This window comes from Fistularia commersonii, chromosome 17, assembly GCF_037954325.1.
Source record: "Fistularia commersonii isolate RoL2024-O1a breed Wild chromosome 17, RoL_Fcom_v1.0, whole genome shotgun sequence".
Taxonomy (NCBI): Eukaryota; Metazoa; Chordata; class Actinopteri; order Syngnathiformes; family Fistulariidae; genus Fistularia; species Fistularia commersonii.
The window spans coordinates 7,737,864-7,760,580 of NC_141300.1; the positions used below are offsets into that span (position 1 = coordinate 7,737,864).

Here is a 22,717-nt window from a genome sequence, read left to right on the forward strand (position 1 = left end):
TAGAACTGTGATCTTTTTTTACTTCTATGATAACGAGATTTATTTACTTCTTTTTTTTTAATGACATGTTCGAACACAAAAAACATTTTGTCTTTATTCATTTTATCATTGAGTTCCATCCGGATTTTAAATGCTTGAAGAAACACTGTAATCTGGAGAGGGAGGGAAAATACTGATTCCATTTCGTACTATAGCCTATCAAGATGTATTATTAAGTAAAAAATTCTTCATATCTGTTTACCTAAGTGTGAAAGTACGCCGTCTGCTAATTTCTCCTCTTCAGTCACATGTCTTTCCTCGGGGGGGATTTGATTGTTTCTCAGTGACTACGCCTGGCAGGGTCTTTGTTGCTCTTTTGTAATTCCCAATACTGCCATTCATGTCTTATTTATATAAATATAACGTATTAATTAGCCCCAGGCCTCTTGGCATTCATTTCAGTGGAGCCATCTGAGCAGTATTTATTCATATACAGATGTGCGCGCCCAGCACCGATGTGGGCCAGTGGCGCAATGGATAACGCGTCTGACTACGGATCAGAAGATTCTAGGTTCGACTCCTGGCTGGCTCGAATTTTTTTTCCTTTCTTTTAGGAAACAATGGTAGATCTTGCCAAGTTTTTTATTTATTTTATTCGCAAATCCTTTGGTAGTTAGGTAACAAGACGCTCACTAACAGTTATTCTATGTGTTGATAATGATGTATTCTTCATTTGACCCCGAATGAAAATGTAGAACAATAGGAAATGCCAGGTGTTATGATGAGGATTCTATTTCAAAAAGAAGCAACACCTTTGACAATGTTGTAACTTTGCTTAGTTTATCCACAGTTAGGTTGAGCGCTCTTTCTTTCAGTGCAAGGGTAAATTACCAATGGGGACACTTTGAGGGGGCAAAAGTGTTATTCAAGATTCATGTTTCCCTGTACAGTGAAATTCCTACTTTGCTGTCCGCAGTGCATTTGGACATGTGCTGATAGAAAGAGTGTAAAGATTATTGTAAATATGATTATAGAAATGAATATGAATGTTGCAATAGAACATTGGAGGTGCAATAAGATGTTTGAGTGCAGCTTGGTGTGCAACTCACCAAGTGCACGTGCACGGACGAGTGCAGTCAACAAAGAGCATCCTGATGTAGGATTCTTTGTTTTCTAGGTGGGAGATCGAGTACTGGAGGGTGGCGGCTGTTGGACCTGTTGGACTGGTATCCAATTTGCAGGGGGTTTAGGGTTTCTGGGGTTGTCGTTCTGAATCTGGGCCAGCACCACTCTCTGGAAGCACTGATTGGATGATTGGAGTGAGTGCTACTGGCCTGTAGTCATTCACACTGGTGGGTAGGCTTCTCTTGGGGAGGGGGATGATGGTTTTGTTCTTGAAGCAGGTGGGGCTCTGGCAGAGGGAGTGGTTGAAGATGCCGGTGAGAACATCTGCCAGCTCATTGACACAAGCTCTGAGGGCCTGCCCCAGGATGTTGTCCGATCTGGCTGCCTTGCGGGGGTCGATCCTTCTCAGCGCTTGGCATGCCTGGTCTGATGATACTGTTGGGAGAAAGGACAAGTAGGGGGGGGTGCCATCATGTGTGTGACTCACCTCTGTGTTGTGGATCTCGAAGTGGGCGTAGAAGTTGTTGAGGTCGTCCGGCAGGTTGTCTGCGGTAATGCTGATGCTGGTGGTTAACTTGTTGTCCGTGATGTACTACAGGCCTTGCCACATCCGCCCAGGGTCAACAGTGGAGTTGAAGCCATCCAGGTTCTCTCTGTAATCCAGTTTCCCGAAAAAGGTCAGAACAGCGGAATCGCTGCCCATCTTCTGACGTGAGCTGAAAACAAACCTCTTCAGCAAGCAATACCCCACTAATCGCACTTAGTCCCCCCCCCCCAAAAAAAAAAGAAATGAAAGTATGTATGTATATTGTTTTAAGATGGCTATTTGGTAGAGTGGTCTCTTCTGACTTCCGAGACTACTGGTACTTTGGATCTGTGGTGACTGAATTGCACTTGTAAGTTGCTTTGGATAAAAGCGTCTGCCAAATGACTGTAATGTAATGTAATGTACCGCCTCTTGGCTGTTCCAATGGCCTTTTTCAATCCGTACTTAGCAGCTTTTTACTCTGTCTCACTGCCAGACCAAAATGCATGAGAGCATGTGGCGTACCTGACTGTTAAGCCAAGGCTTCTGGTTGGGGAACTTCTTGACTCGCATACTGTGTGCTGACAGAAGAGTCTTCCTGAGTGGCTGCGGTCTTGGACACGTCCCAGTTGGTTGTAGCAAAACAGTCCTGCAGGATTCCCTCTGAATCCAGGGTCCAGAGTTTGATATCTCTTGTTACGGCGTTTGTCTTTTTCAGTCTCTGTCTGTATGCAGCGTACAGAAACAGAGAGATATGATCTGACTGTCATGACTGTTATTGCATGTCAACAATAATCCCTTCAACAATAGCTGAGCAACAGGGTTCACACCAAGTTAGTGTTCTGAGTGTGTTCATCATAATTCTAATCTGGCCCTCCACTGTTCTGATGAAGGCCAATATGACTGCATATTTAACTCTCAGAATCTGAATTAGAATCTTTATTGATTCCAGAGGAAATTGAGAGGTCACAGATGCTCCATGCGGAAAGAAATAAAATATCTAAAAAGGAAGAGAGATAGCAGGAGTAAATAAAGATTATGAAGTGAAGTAGAATAAAAGTAGTGTCAGGTTTAAGATAAATTAGTTACAAATATTAAAAACCAGATGGATAATGAAATGAGTAGGGATGAGATAGTGGGATGTTATTAATGGGCCGAGTTAAACAGGCCAATCACCACAGGCAAGTATGACCTCCATGATGCTTGGTAGTGCACCACGGTGGAATCAGTCTGCTGCTGAATGAGCTCCAGCAATTGGTCAGCATGCCATGGAATGGGTGAGAGGTGTTGATGAGAATTGCCTTCATCTTGGACAGCACTCTCCTCTCTGACACCAGCGTCAGAAAGTCCGACTCCAACCCCATTACCTTGCTGGTCTTACAGATTAGTTAATTAGATCTGTTAGTGTCAGCCACCCCCAGGCTGCTGCCCCAGCATGCAACAGCATGAAAGATGGTGCTGGTCACAACACACTCATAAAACATTCTGAGGATCATCCGGCAGATGTTGACAGCCCTCAGCTGCCTCAGGAGGTAGAGATGGCTCTGGCCTATCTTGTAGATTGCATTACAGTTTTTTGTCCAGTTCAGTTTGCTATCAATCTGGATGTAAATGTGTTTGTAATCTTCCACCATGTCCACATCAACCTCTGGATGTGGATGGAAACTGGGATGATAGGTGATTCAGAAGTTCTAAAATACACAACCAGCTCCTTGCTTTTAGGTACGTTTGGTTGCAGATGGTTTTGCTTGCACCAAGAGACAAAGGAGTTCACGACAGCCTGGTATTTCGATTCATCACCTCCTCTGATGCATCCAACCACAGCCACGTTGTCAAAAACATTTCTGGAGGTGGCAGGATTTATGTTGTCTGAAATCAGAGGTGTAGAGGGTGAAGAGGAAAGAGGAGAGGACATTCTCTTGTGCTGCGCCAGTATTGCAGACCCCTCCTTCTGACACAGTGTTGTAGGCGTACATACTGTGGTCTGCCAGTGAGTTAGTCCTCAATTGAGGACATATGGTAATCCACTAACAATTAAGCACCAAGAAGGGAGATGACCTGCTAGTGCTAAATGCACATATCCCTGGTCCAGTTATGTGTTCAGAGTGACTGCACCCAAACACTGGGCAATAGATAGGTAGACTGGTTGGTTGGAGGATTGATTAATTGATTGAATGGTTGATTTGATGGGCATAGAAGCAAAATGATTGGCTGTAATCATTTGCTATGTCACATTTCTCCTCTTTCCACAGTTCATCATCTTCTTTCCTTGAAAACAAGGACAGTGTTGATTTTTATCTTTTTCCAGAAATGGAAATGACACATTGTATAAATCGGAGTATGGGGCCCAGAATCACTTTAGGACATTTAACATAATCGAACTAGATCCTTTGAATCAAGATGTCTAAGAGAAGTTTATTAGATTAGATTACATTCAACTTTATTGAAATTACACATGTACAAGTACAGAGCAAAGAAATCCAGTTTAGCATCGAACCAGAAGTTCAACAAAGCAGCAGGTGTAGATAAAACAAATGAATTAATAGTATGCACTACACTATATACTATACCGTACTGTACTATACTATACTATAATTTACATGTGACTTAGAGATAGGGTACTATTGACAAATTGTACAGGTGGATATGTGCATCAGATGTGGTAGACTAAAGACAGGAAGCAAGGGCATAATTTATAAGTAGAAACGTACAGATGATAAGTTATGTCATACAAAAATAACAGTTGAGATGGAGATTGCATAGTTCATAATTAAATATGTACATTGGTTGCAAGGGGCCACTAACTGGTGCAGTAGTTTTTTTCATCACTTGATGTACTGCAAAATGTTCATCAAAAACCTGTTTAGTTTATTGTCTGCAGTGCAGTTTGTTTGGGTAGCCTGGCTTTTTTTTATGGCAGATTCACGATTAAGGTATATGACACAATAACGGTGAGGCAGGTGTTTTTAAAGGCGTGGCTGCTTTATGTTTGCGTTAAAAAAGGATCGCCAGGTTTGTTTCTGAAAGACCCCCGTCTCCCCAGATCAATAAAAAGGCCGGACACCTCGGCTTTGAGACGTCACAGCGGCTCCGTCCACTTGCGGAGACGCGTCGCGGCCCCCACCGGGAAGGAGGGGGAGGAGGAGGAGGAGGAGGAGGAGGAGGAGGAGACGATCGGCCACGGTTCAGCCCGCGGATCCGTCCCGGTGATGTAATGTTGCCCGTTTAGTGACTCCGGATGGCTGTGTGCGCCAGGCTCTGCGGAGTTGGTCAGTCCCGGAGATGCCGGAGGCGGCCACGGCAAAACCGGCAGGATCAGGGCAGCGATTCCGACATGGACGAGGAGGAAGAGGAGCGAATTGTGGGCCGGAGGCAAGCCGAGGAGGGCGCAGGCGGCCCAGGGAGCGGCGTCGCAGCTACCGGGCCGAGTTGTGTAACGTCGCAGGTCAACACAGCTGGCACCCCGGATCAATCCGCCGCGGTGCCGTCCAACCCGCAGTCGCTGTCAGACCTGCCGCCGGAGCTTTTAGTGGAAATCTTCTCCTTGCTCCCCGGGACGGCCCTACCGAGGGTCTCCCGCGTCTGCAAGAAATTCAGGCAGATTCTCAACACCGAGACCATCTGGAGGAGGAGGTGCACAGCAGGTAAATACGGCGCCGAGCCCTCCCTCCCTCCCCGACCTGCAGGCTAGCCGGGCTAGCAGCCAGACGGCTAACACCAAACAGCGCTTGTGACAAAGTGCTGCGGTCTGTTTCCCGTCGACAGCGCCCCAAAAAGAATTTTTATTTCACATTCAAGAATTTCTTCATGTAACCCTTTAACCGAAGGGAAAGCGGTGGATGTGTACGAACGGAAAGAGGCAGGCTGGGCGCTGGTGCTCCAGGCCCTTATCAGTCGCATGCAGGCCGGCAGGCTCCGGAGATCCATCCTCGCAGAGGCCTCAGTGCTGCAATACTGTTAAAAAATATATTTGTGGGACACTCTTAAATTGAATTAGACACAATCCGCAGCTTTTGGCTGCGCAGTGTGCCACCTGGAAGTGAATTTACTTCATTTTCATTTGTTGATATTTCACGGATGAATTTAATAAGGAAAATCACAATTTTTTCAAATGTGAAAGTTTTCCCTTTTCTTTTCAAAAAGTAGAGTCCATTTGTTTTGAACAGTGGGTGAGTGGAATCAAACTTGACAATGTTGCCCTGCAGCCAGTAACCTGTTTGCCTGAGAGAAAGCAGACAAGGATATCTGTGAAGTGTGTAAATATGGCATCCAGGATCTATTGGGTGTTCAGAAATGCCTTTTAAGTTAATCAGAAAAATTCTGCATAGTGCTCGTCCTGTGGTGGTTGTTAGCTGTGTCTATTAAAATTTAGTCATGTGAGCTGTGTTTTTGTTTGTTTGTTTGTATGTTGGTGCAACAAATCTAATAACAATATTGAATTTCATTCAATTAGGACATGCGCATGTCTTGGTGCAGAGTGAGAACACAATTTAACAGTTGATTGGGACCTTTTTTTTTTTTTTTTTTCAAATATTGTTTCATGTTAAATGTTTTCACGCCCTAGTTACATATGATGATGAATAATCACGTTATTTAAAGTAGCTGTAATTGTATAGACAATTTGATTTGTCCTCCGCATAGATGCAAATATTGTGCAGTACACACATTGCTTCAAGAAAATCAAATGTGATTTTAATCCGTCTCGTATTCACTTGATGTCTCATTTTCTCTGCAGAATTTGGCATGAAGCAGGATCTGAAGAAGACGGAAATGGGAGGAGCTTCCTGCAGGGACCTCTATGTTAAACGTGAGGCTGTCTGCCAGTTCAATAATTTATCTGATTCGATGCATATAGGGACTATGTCAAGAATATCTCCAGTTTCTCAATGAACTGATACTTGATATGGGTGTTGTTTCTATTTCCTAAATGGGATAAATGTAATTGCAGAGAGATAGTATCTTACTTTGTTTGCAGGCTGCATTGAATTTCTATTATGTATGCAATGTTCTGGCACCCTTAGGGTTTCTGAATATATTATATTGGCGCAATACCACGTCCAGCAAACTGCTGCGTGGGCACTTTACACGTGCATGTGTTGTGCCTGTACAGGTGTCAATCCAAGGGTGAAATCTGGATGCTTTGTGAAGCTCCTCCCGGACTGTGAAAACATGGAATATAGAGATATTTACACACGCTGTATGTAAAAGGGGTTCAAAAGCGGAAAGGCCACTGCATGATGAGTTGTGTTTTTATAGCATTGTACTGCTGGAATGTTAACAATCCATTTTGTGTTTGAAGGTCCATGACTTGCTCCTCTTCATGGCATGGCATACTTTTGTAATAAGAGTGAAATGGTAAACAGAATAAACGGTTCACTTTGTGGTGGTTTCAAACCTTTGACAGTGACATGGTCATGCCACAGTTTCTTCCCTTTCAGACGGAAAGGGGCTTTGTCGAACATTAACAGCTTCTTTTGTGTTTTCAAGCGTGCACCATGTCGCAGTTTATTCCAAAACATGGGATGAACCATAAACTAGTGTGATTTCTGCATCTGTTGCAGTGCTTTATCCATATAGACACATCCTGGGCCTATGGCAACCTGACATTGGCCCTTACGGTGGACTGCTCAATGTTGTGGTAAGCAGTGAACTGCCACAGTATAAGATACATAATAAAATATTTGTATATTATATATTATTTAGCCTCAATTATGTTGATTTGCCAGTATACGAATGAATGTCCTTTTAGGTGGATGGGCTGTTCATCATTGGTTGGATGTATTTGCCGCCACATGACCCTCGGGTGGAAGATCCCATGAGAAGACGTCCCCTTTTCCGTATTCACATGTGGGAGAGGAAAAGGGCCACCGTGGAGTGTATGTATGGGCACAAGGGTCCTCACAAAGGCGATGTACAGGTGAGGGCACCAGTTTGTTTTTTATTTTTTCCTTTTCAGTGCTGGATATTTACAGGCTAACAAAAATAGGATGCTCTCTAATAAGGGTCACATTTTTGTTTTGTCTTTTTTAGTCTGTAAAGAGGGATGAATTTTCAACAAAATGTAACCAAACTGATCATCACCGCATGCCAGGTGGCAGACAAGAGGTTGGTGAGATCAGTAATCGGTTACTACCCAAAACCCTGAAGTTAAACGGACTGTCATAAGCTATTTTATGTCTATATGTCTGCAGGAGTTCAGGACATGGTTGGAGGAAGAATGGGGTCGGACATTGGAAGAAATCTTCCATGAGCACATGCAGGAGCTCATCCTGATGAAGTTCATTTATACCAGTCAATACGAGTAAGACCCTATTTAATGCATGCTCAGGAAAAATTGATTTGTATTGTTACAAGAATAGAAGAATAGCGATACAGCAAAACTGAATTTCGGGTAAATCAGGTAAATCAGGGTGGTTTATTTATTTATTTACTTGCTTATTTATTTATTTTTTTGTAACCCATGGGTCCACAGACCCTCGGAGGTTTTCGAAGATCTATCAGGTGGCTGGGCATGAATGAACTTGGAAAAGATCAAATAATACAAAAAAAACAGCCAAGCTAAGTTTGCATTCAAGAAAAATCTAGCCCTTTTACGCATTCTTAGTACTTTACTTTGCCCATCAGTTTGCCCTGAGGTGTAATATTTCCTCAATTAAAAAAAAAATCTAGGGGCACCCTAAAATCAACTAAGTCAGAGACGAAAGACTTTTTTTATTTTATTTTTTGTAAAGAAAGTTACTCAAAAAATTGACTTGACCATTTTTTCTTAGATTCAGATTAACCAAAGCTACAAATAAAATATCTTGTGTAGTAACATGAAGCCTAATCCCTGTGGCTCTCTGATTTCGAATTCAAGAAAACTGGTTCCCTTGGTTTCTTTTGACAGTAATTGCTTGACATACCGACGGATTTACTTGCCCCCGGCCATGCCCTCTGACCTGATCCAGCCAGGTCTCTTCAAAGGCACGTATGGTACTCATGGCCTGGAGATCGTCATGCTAAGTTTTCACAGGAATTCTGCAAGGGCCACCAAGCTCACCGTAAGTCTCCAGTGAACGTTGTCTCTTCTGACTGGTTTAATATTGACTTTGGGTTAGTGACTCATCAGAATGTGTACTGATCAAGGTTCCATCTTTCACAGATTGGGAACTATAATACACCTCAGTTGCTGCTTAATTACTAATTCCAAGCAGTATTATTGTCAAACATAACTTGACAAGGAAGTGGTCCAGACCATTTTCCTTATTACATATTTTGACACCCAATAAGGTGCCTATCAGTTAATTATAGTATACTAAGAGATGTAAGGAGAGCTGCTGTGACAGGCAGAGATGGCATGACCGCTGTGATGAGTCTCGTAGTGATGAGTCTCGTAGTGGCACCGAATATTATATTCCTTAAATACTAAAACTTGTTGCAACACACCAAGCACAAAGGTTTCCCGTGCGTCTCCGTAAATAAAAAAGATGTTGTCCATTTTTCTTTGAAAATTCTACACTCTATCTACTTTTCTCTGTTTTGATAACGACATTTTGGCTAATGAGGGAGTTGCGGGGAGGTAGAGAACAGGGTAGAAACAATGTCGTAACAAGCAGCAGATGGTGCATTGATAACGTCTGCTGATTGGTCTATCTCTATCTCTGATGCGGCTTGTCTTCTACTCTGACCAAAATAGTGCCCCAAATTCTTGAATTGCACGGGCCGTATGTTTGACACACCTGGTCTAGATCTTGAGTGGCATTACAAGGAACCTGTTCAACACTAACTCGAGGTTACAATGTTAAGTAACTTCTGGTTGACAAGAAATGTGATTTCAGTTCTATATTTCATGTTCCGCCGTTTTATGTTAAATACATGTTTTACAAGAATCTGTATCCCAGAGTCTTTTAAAGGGGACTTGTTTGAGCTGACGTATACCCATCATAAAATAAGAAAACATACAAATTTCTTCACAATCTTTTAGATGGGTGTGTTGGCAACTTTTTATAAATGTTTAAGTGAAAAAGTGCATTTCTGGAGGTATAGTGCTTATTGGAATTAAAGGGGCATACTTTAAAAAAAGAGATAATTCTGGGGTTCCTCTGGTTGATGCTGGTTTCCACTTGTGCCTAGAACTACTGTGCCTTTTTTCACCATTATGAACAATGCTTATCAATCTTGCTGTCGCTCAGGTGGCTATTCTCAAAGCTGCTCTGACACAAAGAGTCAACAGAGGTATCAGGTCATTTTACAGCTGTCATGTTCATCATAAATTATGTAATACTTTCTCCAAGGTACATCTTGACATGTCCAACAACTCTTGACTCATGCGTTTAACACCCGTCATTCACATTTAGCATCATGGAGTACAATATTGCCTTTTATAGTCCTTAATGTTGCAACATTTCACCCTAGCAAATCTTTTTCTGTAGCTGCTGACTGAACTTTAACCCCTCTGTGCAGGGAGACCCCAACGTTCCTGCCGGGCAGCTCACTTTAGATGTTGACCTGACACGGCCTGTGGTCCTTCCAGACTTGGAATATCAATGCAACATAGAGGAGTTGTCACGGCTGGTAATGGGGATACATGAAGAAGCGGAGAGGGGGGCACAAGAACAACCCAAAGACAACGCAGCAGGCACAGCCGAAGGGAGTTTTGGTGGGGCAGAGGGGTCAGAGATGAACCAAGGTGCCTGTGCAGACAGATGCCAGCCGGGTCCCAGCAATTCCCCAAGTCCTCTGGAAACCCAGCCCTTTATTCTACCCTTAGGAGTCATGGCTCGCAATGAGCTGTATCCTCGTGTCTGCAGAAAATGGTAAGGGCATGTAGAAATGTATATTTTCTCAATCCCACAGAAAAAAATGATTATAGTTACCTTTACACCTTTTCAGTATTGTTAAAAACAGCTTATTTTTGTTCCTGCGCTGTTAAAGTTGTTAACAGCGCTCCAGGTTCAAGGGCAACAAGTTAAAATTATCAGTGTTTAATGACTTGTTGCCCCATGTGTTGAATGTTGGATAATCAGACGGCATAGTCCTGACCTTTGCCCTCATTTGTCTGCAACAGGTGCTTTTGATGGTATTCTGTTGTTCGGTTCCTTTCTTACAATTGCGATATTGTCGCAACGCCTTAAGGAAATGTATTGAATTTGTGCACAAGCTTGAACCAGCTGATTAGAGTTACTGAAAGCCCGAGTTCATCTTGACTTGAAAAAGTGAATTCTCTGTATTTCCCTGGAATTCAACATAAATGATCACTTACACTCAAGGGTGAACTGAATTAATTTCAATGGACAAAACCACTGCAACATAGACACATTTTGGACTTAACTCACTTATTCAGATGGTTATGTTATACTTCAAACAAGTATCCAAGTACTTGTAAGGAAGTGTTGATTTTATGTACAAAGAGCTCAGTGGATAACTTCAGTCTCACATTGTTTAGCAAAATCTGTCCGTTATTCAAATGCTATTTAATCATAAAGCCTTTATTAAACCAATGTGATGAATGTATGAGGCAAATAAGAGGAATATATAGAGATGTGAATCTAACCTGATAATGGAATAGTTGTGGAAATTGTGTAATCCAGCTAAATTCATAAAGTAATACTTGAATGATTTCTGGTGAGTAACAAATTTAAAACCATCTTTTACATCACCTTTATTCCAGACTCTTGAAAGAACAATGTCACTCCCTGCTGATATGATTCAGCTCCATGCTCTGGCTCTTATCCAATAATCCCCAAAGACAATCCACTGATCAGAAACAGAGTAAGACCTCTGGAGCAGCTATCTTTTCACAGCCAGAAGTCCTTTTGCGTTCACTTTTGCCAGCAGAGGGGAGATGTCTTGTTGCTAACAGAGTGATTTTAATTGAAGGTTTGGCTTTCAGAGTAATGTCTGGGGGAAGTGTCATTCTATCTATTCAATGAATCTGCAGCTACTCACTAAAAGACCTCTAATGCTCTTTTTGTTCAATCTAAGGAAGGATGGTTCCAGGACACTACAGTTGACAGAATTGTTAATTTTGTTTTTGTTATTCAAAGATCACTTTGCTCTTGAGAACTTAAAGATTAATTTGAGTAAAATATTTAGCTAAACAATTCCTTAATAAGCCTGTTTAGGAAAAAAAAAAGCAAGATATCATTCAGACATGTGATTGAATGGATTTTCCTTCATTTCAGCTTCTATGGGACAGGTCTGGTTGCTGGCCATGGCTTTACAAGTCCAGAACGCACCCCTGGACTCTTTGTGTTGTTTGATGAGGACCGTTTTGGTTTCATCTGGCTGGATTTAAAGTCTTTCAGTCTCTACAGCCGTCTGACGGACCACCTAGCTCACGCCCACGCGCCAAACATGGAGCGATTTGAGGCCATGCTGTGCAACATGCAGTCCTGGACATCTTGATGTCCCAAGCTTTAAGTCTCTTCTCATGATACAATGCATTCGAAACTACGTTATTCATGAATCACCTTCCCCTAACAACACCACAATCGGTAACTTATGACTTTATTAGCCCCTTGTTATCACCTTGACACAGTACACCTCAGTTCCCACCTTTCATGCAAGCAGTTGACTGGCCTCCCGAGTAACTTTTTCACCTCGCTCCGGTATGACCTAAATCTTCCAGGGCAGCATGATAACAGGTCACATAACAGTTTTTATTTATTTATTTATACCATCCAGGAGAAAAGGAATGACTTTTCAGACCACTCATGATTTATCAAACTGTTTGTGCCTCTGATTCTAAAAACATGTCTGTACTGAGTGGTGCCATGTGAAGAAGATCAAGGTGTCATAGTTTTTACTCCATAGTATTCTACTGATTTTAATGCCCAGGCTATTAATGCATGCGGTATTTTATTTTAATTGCTTCATAGCCACCTTTGGTTTTAAGTAGCTGCTTTTCAGCCATAGGAATCTTTTTTTTTTTTTTAAAAAGTATGTCATGTTTTGTTCACTAGTCTGTTAAATTGCACAGCACTATTTATGTTTTAAATGTACAAAAGTGAGCTAATAGGGATAACTGCCCAGTGGAACAACAGTGAGTGTTACAGCAGCAGAAAGGAAGCAGCTGCTGTCTCATCAAAAACCGTAGCAGGACAAGCCAGTTGTGAATAGACTGAAGTCTGCTCTTTGAACTTGTGATAATTTTATCATCAATGTGCTTTCAAATGCTGTCCTACATAAAACATACATTTGATTTCACCACGCCCAACCATGGATTACGTAACCAAGAAATATGTATTGGAAAAACAAGAAGATAACCTAGCAGGACTCGTCTCAGAATTGTCCAGTGAAACAGTTCAATTTTGTATTAAGTTTGTTTTGTTTTATGAGTTTAAAATGACAAAAAAACTTTTACAATAATTGAGATTCAGCCATCCTCCCCTCATGTATAGTTGACTTAAAAGACCTCAAAAAAACTTTTGAGCTTGTTTGCATCATCGAATAATGGAAACTGATAAAACAAAACTTGACATTTGAAGTCCAAGCACATATTTAGGTCTTTAGTATACACTGACCATACACATGTCAATATGTGGAAGTGTTCTCACAAGAGTGCAGAGAGAAGGCACACGTGTTCCCTTTTGGTTGCACCAGTGTCCTCCAGATGGATCATTGGCACGCAAAGAGCAGAGAGCTGGCGCCTCACTGTAAATGCAAGCATGGCTGACGACATAATGAGTAGCGAACGTTTCCTTTACGCAACAATATTCCTGCCACGGCACTGATCCTTCATACAGAGCATCTGACATGCCATTGAAGGGTAAGCACATATATGGAATTAGAATAGAGAGATAAGGAGTCAAGAAAGCTTTAGTACATTCTTTGAAGACTTATATCTTGAGCCATATCGATGGGAGTCTTCTGTGTTCTAATTGAGTACAGCAGAAATGGCTGCACAATTTAGACTGGTACTGTCACTGAGACGATTCCGTCACCGCTCATGCTTGTTGCTCAAATTCGTGATAATGAAATGTGTTTTAACAATAATGCAAGTTAATATGGGAGTTTGAGTGATAGAAATATAAATTAAGTGTTTGGTATTTACCATAGATATCAGATGAGGCTAATTTAATTGTCTGATCTGAAGCTGGGAGGCTTCAACTGTAATTACAAGTTTCCATGGTGATGCTAACTTGTTTAATTTATGTAATTTATTATTCTAACAATTTATATTTAATGAATTAAAGTGGTAACCCTGGTTTATATATTATTGGAGAACAAATTATCTGCTACTGTGTTGTGTTTAGAGATGAAATGTAGGAAAATTTTAAATCTTAAAAGTTGGGTTTCTTTCCTGAAAACCCCAATGTCACTTAAAATTGGTTCATGTGTGACGACTAGGGGAATTCCCACAGCTTGAACGGTCATGGTATTGTAAAATCATACATTTCTTGGAAGATTCTAAAACCTTAGTTTCTTGGCCTCACTCTGTGGAAGGAGAAACTCCCTGATCACTTCAAGGTCTGTTCAAAAAAGGTAAAGTCATCGTTACCTCCATTAAGGAGTTAATAATTATATGCATTTAAACACTGTGCATGCCCGCTTATTGTGTTTAAAATGCATTTATATGATACAAAAAAATGTTCAGTTAATTTCTATCAACTTTCATTGTAGAATTAGCATTTTTATTTTCAATTTTTAATTTAAGGTCAAGATTCCAATTGTACAAGCCCTCCAAATTTTGAGCTCTGACTACATAAGGAGGATATAGTAGAAATTTCATAATATAATTAATGTGCTTATATAATAATGGAGTAAAAGGCAAACATCCCTTACATATAAAGTGCATCAATGTTTAGATGTCTGATACATTATTTACTTGGCTGTCTTACCGGCAAAGTGTTTCCTTCCAGTTTTATAAAATAATTTCAAATGTAAGACCAGGCTAGCTGAACAGTACAAGAAACCTCACAATTCGAAGTGCATCTCAAAACTGAAGTAGTTGTCTGTATATGCGATTTATGGCCTGACGGTGATGCCCAGTAGCTTTCCTACCCCAAGTGCACTTCTCTGGGCGGTATTGTGAGTCATTCAAAACCACTGGTAAGCACTTTTATATCAGACAGCAGCTTTACTAACATTTTCAAAAAGAACAAAAAGTGCTAAAGCCTCATTGATTTTGTCATATTGTATTAGGTTTCTCTTAACCCATGTCTCAGTATGCTGTCCACATTGTTCCCTTGCCATCCGAATGATTTACCTTTGAAATGTTTCTTTGTACTGCTTTAATTGCCGTTGGCCTGATTTTGTGGAAAATGAACTATGTTTGACCGATTGAACTGCTCACATTGGACTTCAGGGAGCTTTTCAGCTTAAGCGCTCTTCTCAGTAATAAACAAGAGTGAATTGAACATTCTTTTGCCATCTCTTTATTCTTTTTAATATTTGCATGTTTAAGCATAACATCCTTAGTCTTACTCCTTTGATTGCCACAGCCATTGTGAAGTGTGTGTGAAGTGTTTCAGTCACTTATAAACAATTTATTCATTTTACAAAACACTTAGCTAACGTGACATACAATAACAAAACTAAAGATACTTTTGTCAGGGTGGTCTGAAAAAAAAAAAAAGACTTTCAACACAACAAGTTTCAAATGCCGCTTTGGTGGCGGCACTTGCTTGTAAATCCATTTTACAAATTAATCAAAATTTTATTGTCTTACTAGAAGTGTGTAGTTGAAAGGGAAATGTCTATAGCTCGCCATGATCTGTGGAATTTTTTAGTTTTTGGATCTTCTCCTGGAGGGTCTGAGTGATGTAGTCAAATCTTTCTTGCTTCAGGTGTCTTTTAGTCACCTGCTCAGTCGCTGAAATGGCCAGGTAAAGCTCTTCAGCGCTGTACTGGGGCCAGTGAACGAGACCATCCCCATTTGGTGACCTACATTCGCACATGGAACCATATTTTGTTCTATGTTTTATCTTGTATTTTTAAAAAATGATAACAGTTGTTTCTTACCCTGTCCGAGCAAAGTTGCCCCAGTAGTTCATCATTATTCTGCTTAGTGCTTTGTCCTCCTCGGTACAGTTTTCTGAATTGAGAGAAAGTGAATTACTCTTGTGAAAAAGCTGGTCATACAAAATAAGATTCTGCATTGTCCTTACCAACTAATTCAAAATGGGTTGTTGTGAAGCAATATCCTAAAACTGTAAATATTTCATCTCCATGGTCACTCCCGACAAAGCTCGGCCTTTTTGCCAAGAACGATGGGGCATGGTGGTACTGATAAAGGTAGACAGGGGCACCCGCATCTGGTGGCAGACAAAAGGGGGTGATATGTCACACAATATATTAATGGTTCGTTGATTAATTCTAGTATCCTGGTATAAAACTTACCTCTGTGGGCTTTTACAGTCTTAATGACAGGGATGTTGAACCATAGATCTGCAAGGAGCCCCCTTAACGCGTCTCTGTTCCTGATTCGATCCTCGCCGGTTCCAGCATATTCTTCAAACAGCAGATTTTTAAAGTGGGCATATTTGGCCTGAGGAAAAATAAAATAACGTGGAAATATGATCCTTAAGTAACAGTGCAAAATACGTAGAATAATGCAGTGTCTTACATCAGGGTAGAAAAAGGACAGGAGGTTTTTCAGTTGCTCCTTGTCAATTCCCTCAGTCCAATTTGGAGGACCCAAGAACTAGGAGAAAGGATGGTTATAATTGCTATTAATGCTTCAATTATACAGTACAACACAAATCACTATTTTGTGGTCTGTAATCAAATTTCAGGGACAAAAAGCTTGAAAAAAGAAAGGAAAACCAAAAAATGGCACTTACAAGTGGCAGTAACCAGCCTCCTTCATCACTGTTAACACCAGTCATGAATGGCAGGGTAAGTAACTCATGTTTTTCAAACAGCTCATGTACAGGTTTTTTCAGGAAGTGTCCGTCAACATTTACAGTAACTCTGAAATTCTTGTTCTTTAATGGAATAAAAACAGTGTCAATGTCAAAAATAAAGCTCAGAGTGAACTACCACAGGACATTTACAAGGCATCTTGAAAGAATGATAGGCTTGTTCTCAAACTGCAATGCATCTTACCAGACCGACAATAGTATCTATATCCAGATTTCTCAAACAGCTGGCTATCTTGCTTGTGCTCTCAGTGCCACATCCAGACATATTCGCAGCCATCTAAGGACAGATGTCATGGAGCAGTCATAACTATTTCTTGTTGTGCTTAATAAACATGTTATGCTCCTAAATGAAAAAACTGATAATCAACCATTGCTGCTTGTAGGGGATCTTCTCCCACAAGCATATCCATTGCAGCAGTGCCACTTTCAGCAATGGCTCTGTGAAATAGGCCGTCAGACAGTGGAGACAATAGCTGTTGAGAGACGCAAGTATTAAAAAAAGGAACAGGTATCTGTGATGTTGGTACAGTTGTGCTGTCCTCTGTCTGCTCCTCACCAGCAGGGATACGCTCACACCACCTGCAGACTCCCCAAATATGGTCACCGAGGTTGGGTCTCCCCCAAAGTTGTGAATGTGCTTCTGGATCCACTGCAGAGCAAGTACCTGGTCCAGCATGCCAAAGTTGCCTGGTATGTGCTCATCTCCTGTGCTGCAATTGTACAATTATAGTCACGACTCACATCTTTGCATCAGCTGAAGTGATCCATTTTGAGGGTAAGAAATCCAAGTTTTTACCTGAGATACCCCAACAGCCCTAAACGATATTGGATCAAAACAACAACCATATCCTGATAAGCACTGATGCCTGAGCCGTCGTACACTGAAGCAGATCCTGAACCAAGCCCTCCACCATGGATCCACACCATGACCTGGTCAGTCAAAGAATATTTTACTGAACTTTACCTAAGATGGATACATTGTTAATTGAACGTGTCCATAAGAAACAAACATTAACATGCTACTGATGCGACTCAAGTTTGATGCAACTAAAATATGAGTGTGATTCTAGAAAAGTCAAATTGAGTCTGAGAGTAAACACTCATTACATTTGTGCTGTTCCCTCCCAACCATTAATACCACCCCCGTCCCTATCACACTCTTGCTTCATCACTCTCTGTCCTTGCTCTTGTTCTCTTTCAACCCCAAGTGGTTGAGGCAAGGCGTTACCCGCATTGAGCTCGGCTATTGTCAAGCTTTCTGCAGTTTTTCCCTCATGACTCTCACAGAGGGCTCGCTGGGTGTCTGTAAGTTATTTTACAGAGTGTGGTCCAGACCTGCTCTACATGTAAAATGTCATGAAACAACCATGTTGCACTGTATACATAAATTCTGACTTAACTTAACATGAATTAAAAAGGATGACAGCATTCACCTTTTTAAGAATCATATTTAAATACTTGAGAGCGAAAGGTTTCTTACTGGAAGTTTGGCATTGTGGGATCTGTTTGCAGGAGTGTAAATGTTGAGGTAAAGGCAGTCCTCTGAAATATCGGGCAGGCCTGTAAATTTGGCTCCAAATTCATTAAGGAGATCAATAAGAGCCTCTCTATATTGAATGCACCTGAAGAAGAAAAAAAAAGAAAAAAGTTAAACGCATGCACAGAATTGACCTCCTTGTGATCAGTGATGCCTCACAAGGGTGGCTGGTTGCTGCAGTCCCTCACTCCATCCCATCCCTCCGCAGGCTGAGGTGCAGACAGCCTCAGGGGGCCAACGGGTGGCTTGCCGTAGGGGATTCCCAAATACGCATGGACCCCGGCCTCCTTCCCTCTAACACTCACATACTGACCAGATACACTCCCAAGCAGTGTTTGGACTACAGGTGCTGTTGAGATGTAAATGCCGAGTCAGTCACATTTTAGCAAGATATTCTCAGTGGTTAAAACTTTGACAAATAAAGTCGATTAAATTTGCGCTTTAAAATTTCATAAATACTGAACTATTGACAAAATGTTGATGAACATTTAATGGCGCATGCAAATCATGAAGAATAACAAACAGGCAGGGATAAATTAACAGAACAAACAGTGCAGTTTAAGACAAAACAAAAAATTCAAACAAGTAGTGACTAAACCACCATTGAAAATGGGAGAAGTAGAGGGGCGACCACAAGAATTAGAAAGGAAACACAAAAATGAAGACAGTTGGACAGGATGAAAAAGAACAATCGTGACCCAATACTGTCCGGTTTTTGCCCCCAAACAAAGTTGGCATATTTTTACTACTTTTGCATTTTCAATTTAACATTTTGGCTACAGCTGAGGAGTTTTTTTAATTCAACATATAGTGTTATATCTTATCATGCTTTATGTTACCTGACGTAATCTTTCATCAACCTGACACAAAATGATATTATTTGAAATCAAAACTTGCTGGTTGTTATTATTATTATTATCTTTATTATTGTTATTATTTGTTGTTATTTGATAGTAAGCTTGCTTTTGTCTTTTACAGTGGTAAAGTTAATAGTTGTAATAGTAACAGTAATAGAGATATGCTGATTTATGCATCTTTAGTTTACATGGACATTCATGTTTCAGAATAATGCAGGCTTTTAAGGTTAAAAATCAGTGAGATTTTTTTTTTCGTACAGTATTTTCCCCCTGTTAAATTTACTAAGGTCTACTACACTGAGGTCATTCGGCCAGGTTTTTTTGCTTTGGTTAGGGCAGCACAAGAAAGGTCTTTGACCTCGGCTACTCAGGGAATTTCACCGTTACAAATTGAAAACTTGTGATCAAATCATAACCTCGCTTAAACTTATAATGTCAACAATAAAGTAAAGTCATCAATAATGCCCCAAAACTTTGTTTTTGTGTTATTTGTATTCATTACTTTTTAAAATTACTTTTCCTTAACCAACATACCCACTAGTGGAGATTGGCCAAGTAAAGTTAGTCAAGATGTTTGAATAAAGTAGTTTGTAGTTACACGGAACACAATAGTTTGGGGAAGGCGGTGCGCAAAGCAGACAGTGGGACTGAAGTATCTTTGCTAAATAACACTGTCAGAGCCGTGAACGCAAAAGTGCAAACTCATACAAAGTCAGATCCTCACCATCGATCACTGTAGCAGCTCGCACGAATAAAACACACACCAGCAGCAGCAGAAATGGGAGAGGGGATTTCTCAGTCTGGGGCTTCATGGCGATCGCCGTTGCGAGGCTCGGTTGGGGATTGTTAGACACGGACGGGATTCTGGTTTGATTTGAGGCTTCACACACCTAACGTGACTTCCTGCCCCCCCGTCTCTCTCTCTCTCTCTCTCTCTCTCTCTCACACACACACACACACACACACACACACACACACACACACACACACACACACACACACACACACACACACACATTTTGTTTGTCGCCCCCTTTAGAAGCCGCCCCTGTTTCTCAACTCAAAAGCTTTCTGCACCTTGCAAGAAGATATTTTTTCATTGTTTTCACCTTTTTATGTGTCAAATGTTTCAGGCGTAAAGAAGGTCAGTTTGCTGCAACAATGTTATGTAAAATTCAAGTCACTCCCCTCCAAGTTTAGAGGGTGTAATTTCCCCCACCCTCTTTTTAGTTATATTAAAAGATAGTCAAGCAAACGAACCAGGAACCACTATCAACAACAGAGTAAGATGTGAACAGACTTTTCAGTGAGGCACCCATTTCAGTTGCTTTGATAAGTTTCAGAAAAGGGCAGCATAGTTAATATTTTCACCACTGAATCATTTGTAGTCATCTGCATTTGGGATAGCTGTGATTGGGGAAAGAAAATACAGATTTAACTTTAGACCCTGGTTTCCAATACTCTACCATGGAATGTTTATCTAGAAACACTTTGCCACTGTGGTGCAAAGGTGAAAGTAACTTTTTGCCGCTGATTAATTTGATTGCAACATGGTCCACATAAGGACCTACATGCCATTGGACCCACTTAAGAAGATATCAGCTATCAATTGTTTGATAATGTTGTCACAACCGTTTTCTTTGCATTTGACTAACTATACATACTAGGAAGCAGAATGTAGGTCAATTGCTCAATTTTAAAATTTTTGCCTTGTTGATCTGGTTGTGGGTGACTCAGTGCTCAGTGCTTCCACCTTCCATCTCTGGTCCAGATTCCACCAGGGGGCCTTTCTGTTTGGAGTTTGCATTGCATTGTTCTCTTCCTCATGATTTCTATGTCCTCCAACTGAGGCATGGTTACTCGTTTCACATAATCCTGAAGGAGGTTCATCGTGTTAACATGGTTGTTAGTATAACTTTTTTCATGTACTGATTGTACTAGCCTCAAATTGTATTGTTAAATCTGCCATTTTAAAATCTGTCTTTTATGCATTCAGCTATTTTAACAACTCTTTTTTTTCTTGTAATTGACATCTTATATGTGAATTACAACCGCTGAGAGGTTAACTGTAAAAAGCAGCCTGACCGAAGCAGCTCCAGGTGCTGCTGTTGAGAAAGAAATGGAGATGACTAAGTGCTGCAGGGTAAAATGCATGTTGCAAAGAGAAGTGAAAAAAGCTTCAGACTCCCTTGTTAGTTGAAAACTCAACCATTCATTGTTTTGTAAAAGAGCAGTGACAGTGACCCATCAGAGTATGTAATTGCTTCAACGAGAAAGAAAGAAAGCAAAGACACAGACAAAAACATTTAGTTTTCTAGATTCAATGTCTTTATCGTTGTTTGGGTACAGTGTTGTTTAGTGGTTTAAATTACCTTGGAGTATCTAAACAGCATCATGAGTCGAACTTGAAAAAACGACTTAATGTCCTCTCTCAAAAAGATTAGCCATCAGCATTGAATATCATGAAAAGCCCTAGAGAAATAGGTTGCAGCAAGACAGCAAATCAGCAATAATAATAATAATTACTATTATATTATTATTTGTCAAAAAGAATAACCATCAACATTGAGTTTCAAGAAAACCCCTTGATAGATAGGTCCCAGCAAGACATAAAATTAGAAATCATGATAATAATTACTTTTATTATTTCTCAAAAAGAATAACCATCAGCACTGAGTGTCGGGAAAACCCCATGAGAAATTGATCGCTGCAAGACAACACTATCTTACTTGTGTGAAAGTCTAAGCATGTTATTTTGTATTTCAAATGCATTAGTTCAGTAAGACCTTGTCATACTATGTTAATACACAATGTTGAGATGTTTGTCAAGTCTATAAGAAGTAACTTTCACCGAACAGATCATCAATGCACAGCTAGGACGTATAAAGTAAAACACTGTCATGGTGAACAGTGCATTTAAACTGTCTTCACAATAACAATCTCTTGGTGGCGAAATGTGCTGCACATACATGGGAAACACCTCTCGGTTTGACCGAATGACTGAAACAGAAGTTTTATGAGAAACTTTCTCAACCTGACATTACATTAGATCACATTACAGTCATTTGGCAGACGCTTTTATCCAGAGCAACTTACAAAAGCAATTTTTCCGAGCACCTCTGAGGCAAGAGGAGCAAGCCGGTCTTTATGTCGGTATACTGAATTGTACATTGTTGCAGTAGTACAAAGTGCTACTGATTATAATAATAACAACCACGTAACGAGAATGAATGAGTATCAATCCTCGTCCTTCATGATCCAGTGTTACTGTCTCTTTGTAATGTTTAGCATTGGGCTCACACTCAAAGGGCCACGGCGACCGAACAATAGGATCCCGGTGTAGCTGATCTACATAGTAACTGGATTAACGATGTGGCCCCTATTTACTAATTATTTTGAAAAATGTTTCTAGTCACTACACAACAATATAACGTGATAAAAAACACCCCTGTTTACAACATGACCCGTACAACTACTTACTGCCAGTCTATGAAAAGGATCGCGATTCATTCAAGGGTTACCGGGATTATATTACTTGAAAATAACAAGAGAAATGCCAAGCTTCCCTTGGGCAGCACAACGGCGTTCCACCCCGGTTAACGGACATGTCTCGGTAACGTTGAGAAGCTACAAAGAAATCACCTTTTTTCGTAAAAATAACTTGGACAAAATCCTCCTTTGCGTTCTCTGCGGGAGCTGAAGACTGCCGTATGTTGCCGCGAAAACATCCAGCTCGACGTTCGTCCGCGCTATTATTTAGAACAAAATCGAAATGACACGATTTCCAGACAAAAGCTTGAACACAGTTCCCCGAGTTTCGATTTTGCCGTTCGGTTAAGTGCTCAAC

The 22,717-nt window shown here is 40.7% G+C and overlaps 2 protein-coding genes and 1 non-coding gene across 5 annotated transcripts; 2 read left to right on the forward strand and 1 right to left on the reverse strand.

Moving 5' to 3' along the window:
• Nucleotides 1-498: 498 nt before the first annotated feature.
• trnar-acg (transfer RNA arginine (anticodon ACG)) lies at nucleotides 499-571 on the forward strand. Its single transcript has one exon. It is a non-coding gene; the product is annotated as a tRNA-Arg (tRNA).
• A 4,201-nt stretch (nucleotides 572-4,772) lies between these two features.
• On the forward strand, nucleotides 4,773-14,970 carry fbxo31 (F-box protein 31). Of its 2 annotated transcripts, XM_086162957.1 has the most exons (10): nucleotides 4,787-5,274; nucleotides 6,366-6,437; nucleotides 6,741-6,827; nucleotides 7,192-7,268; nucleotides 7,380-7,547; nucleotides 7,661-7,735; nucleotides 7,822-7,931; nucleotides 8,517-8,670; nucleotides 10,073-10,425; nucleotides 11,794-14,970. In XM_086162957.1, the coding sequence occupies exons 1-10, from the start codon at nucleotides 4,869-4,871 to the stop codon at nucleotides 12,014-12,016; spliced, it is 1,725 nt and encodes a 574-aa protein (XP_086019083.1). In that variant the 5' UTR covers nucleotides 4,787-4,868; the 3' UTR covers nucleotides 12,017-14,970. The 2 variants fall into 2 exon arrangements, with proteins under 2 accessions (XP_086019082.1, XP_086019083.1); XM_086162956.1 differs by lacking the exon at nucleotides 6,741-6,827 and having other exon boundaries at nucleotides 4,773-5,274.
• A 2-nt stretch (nucleotides 14,971-14,972) lies between these two features.
• Nucleotides 14,973-22,644, reverse strand: LOC147224920 (fatty acyl-CoA hydrolase precursor, medium chain-like). Of its 2 annotated transcripts, XM_086162953.1 has the most exons (13): nucleotides 19,595-19,808; nucleotides 18,173-18,362; nucleotides 17,957-18,098; nucleotides 17,273-17,406; nucleotides 17,033-17,186; nucleotides 16,845-16,949; nucleotides 16,661-16,753; nucleotides 16,396-16,539; nucleotides 16,179-16,256; nucleotides 15,953-16,100; nucleotides 15,721-15,867; nucleotides 15,575-15,647; nucleotides 14,973-15,496 (listed from the first exon to the last, which is right to left on the reverse strand). In XM_086162953.1, the coding sequence occupies exons 1-13, from the start codon at nucleotides 19,680-19,682 to the stop codon at nucleotides 15,310-15,312; spliced, it is 1,683 nt and encodes a 560-aa protein (XP_086019079.1). In that variant the 5' UTR covers nucleotides 19,683-19,808; the 3' UTR covers nucleotides 14,973-15,309. The 2 variants fall into 2 exon arrangements, with proteins under 2 accessions (XP_086019079.1, XP_086019081.1); XM_086162955.1 differs by lacking the exons at nucleotides 18,173-18,362; nucleotides 19,595-19,808 and adding an exon at nucleotides 22,513-22,644.
• Nucleotides 22,645-22,717: the final 73 nt, after the last annotated feature.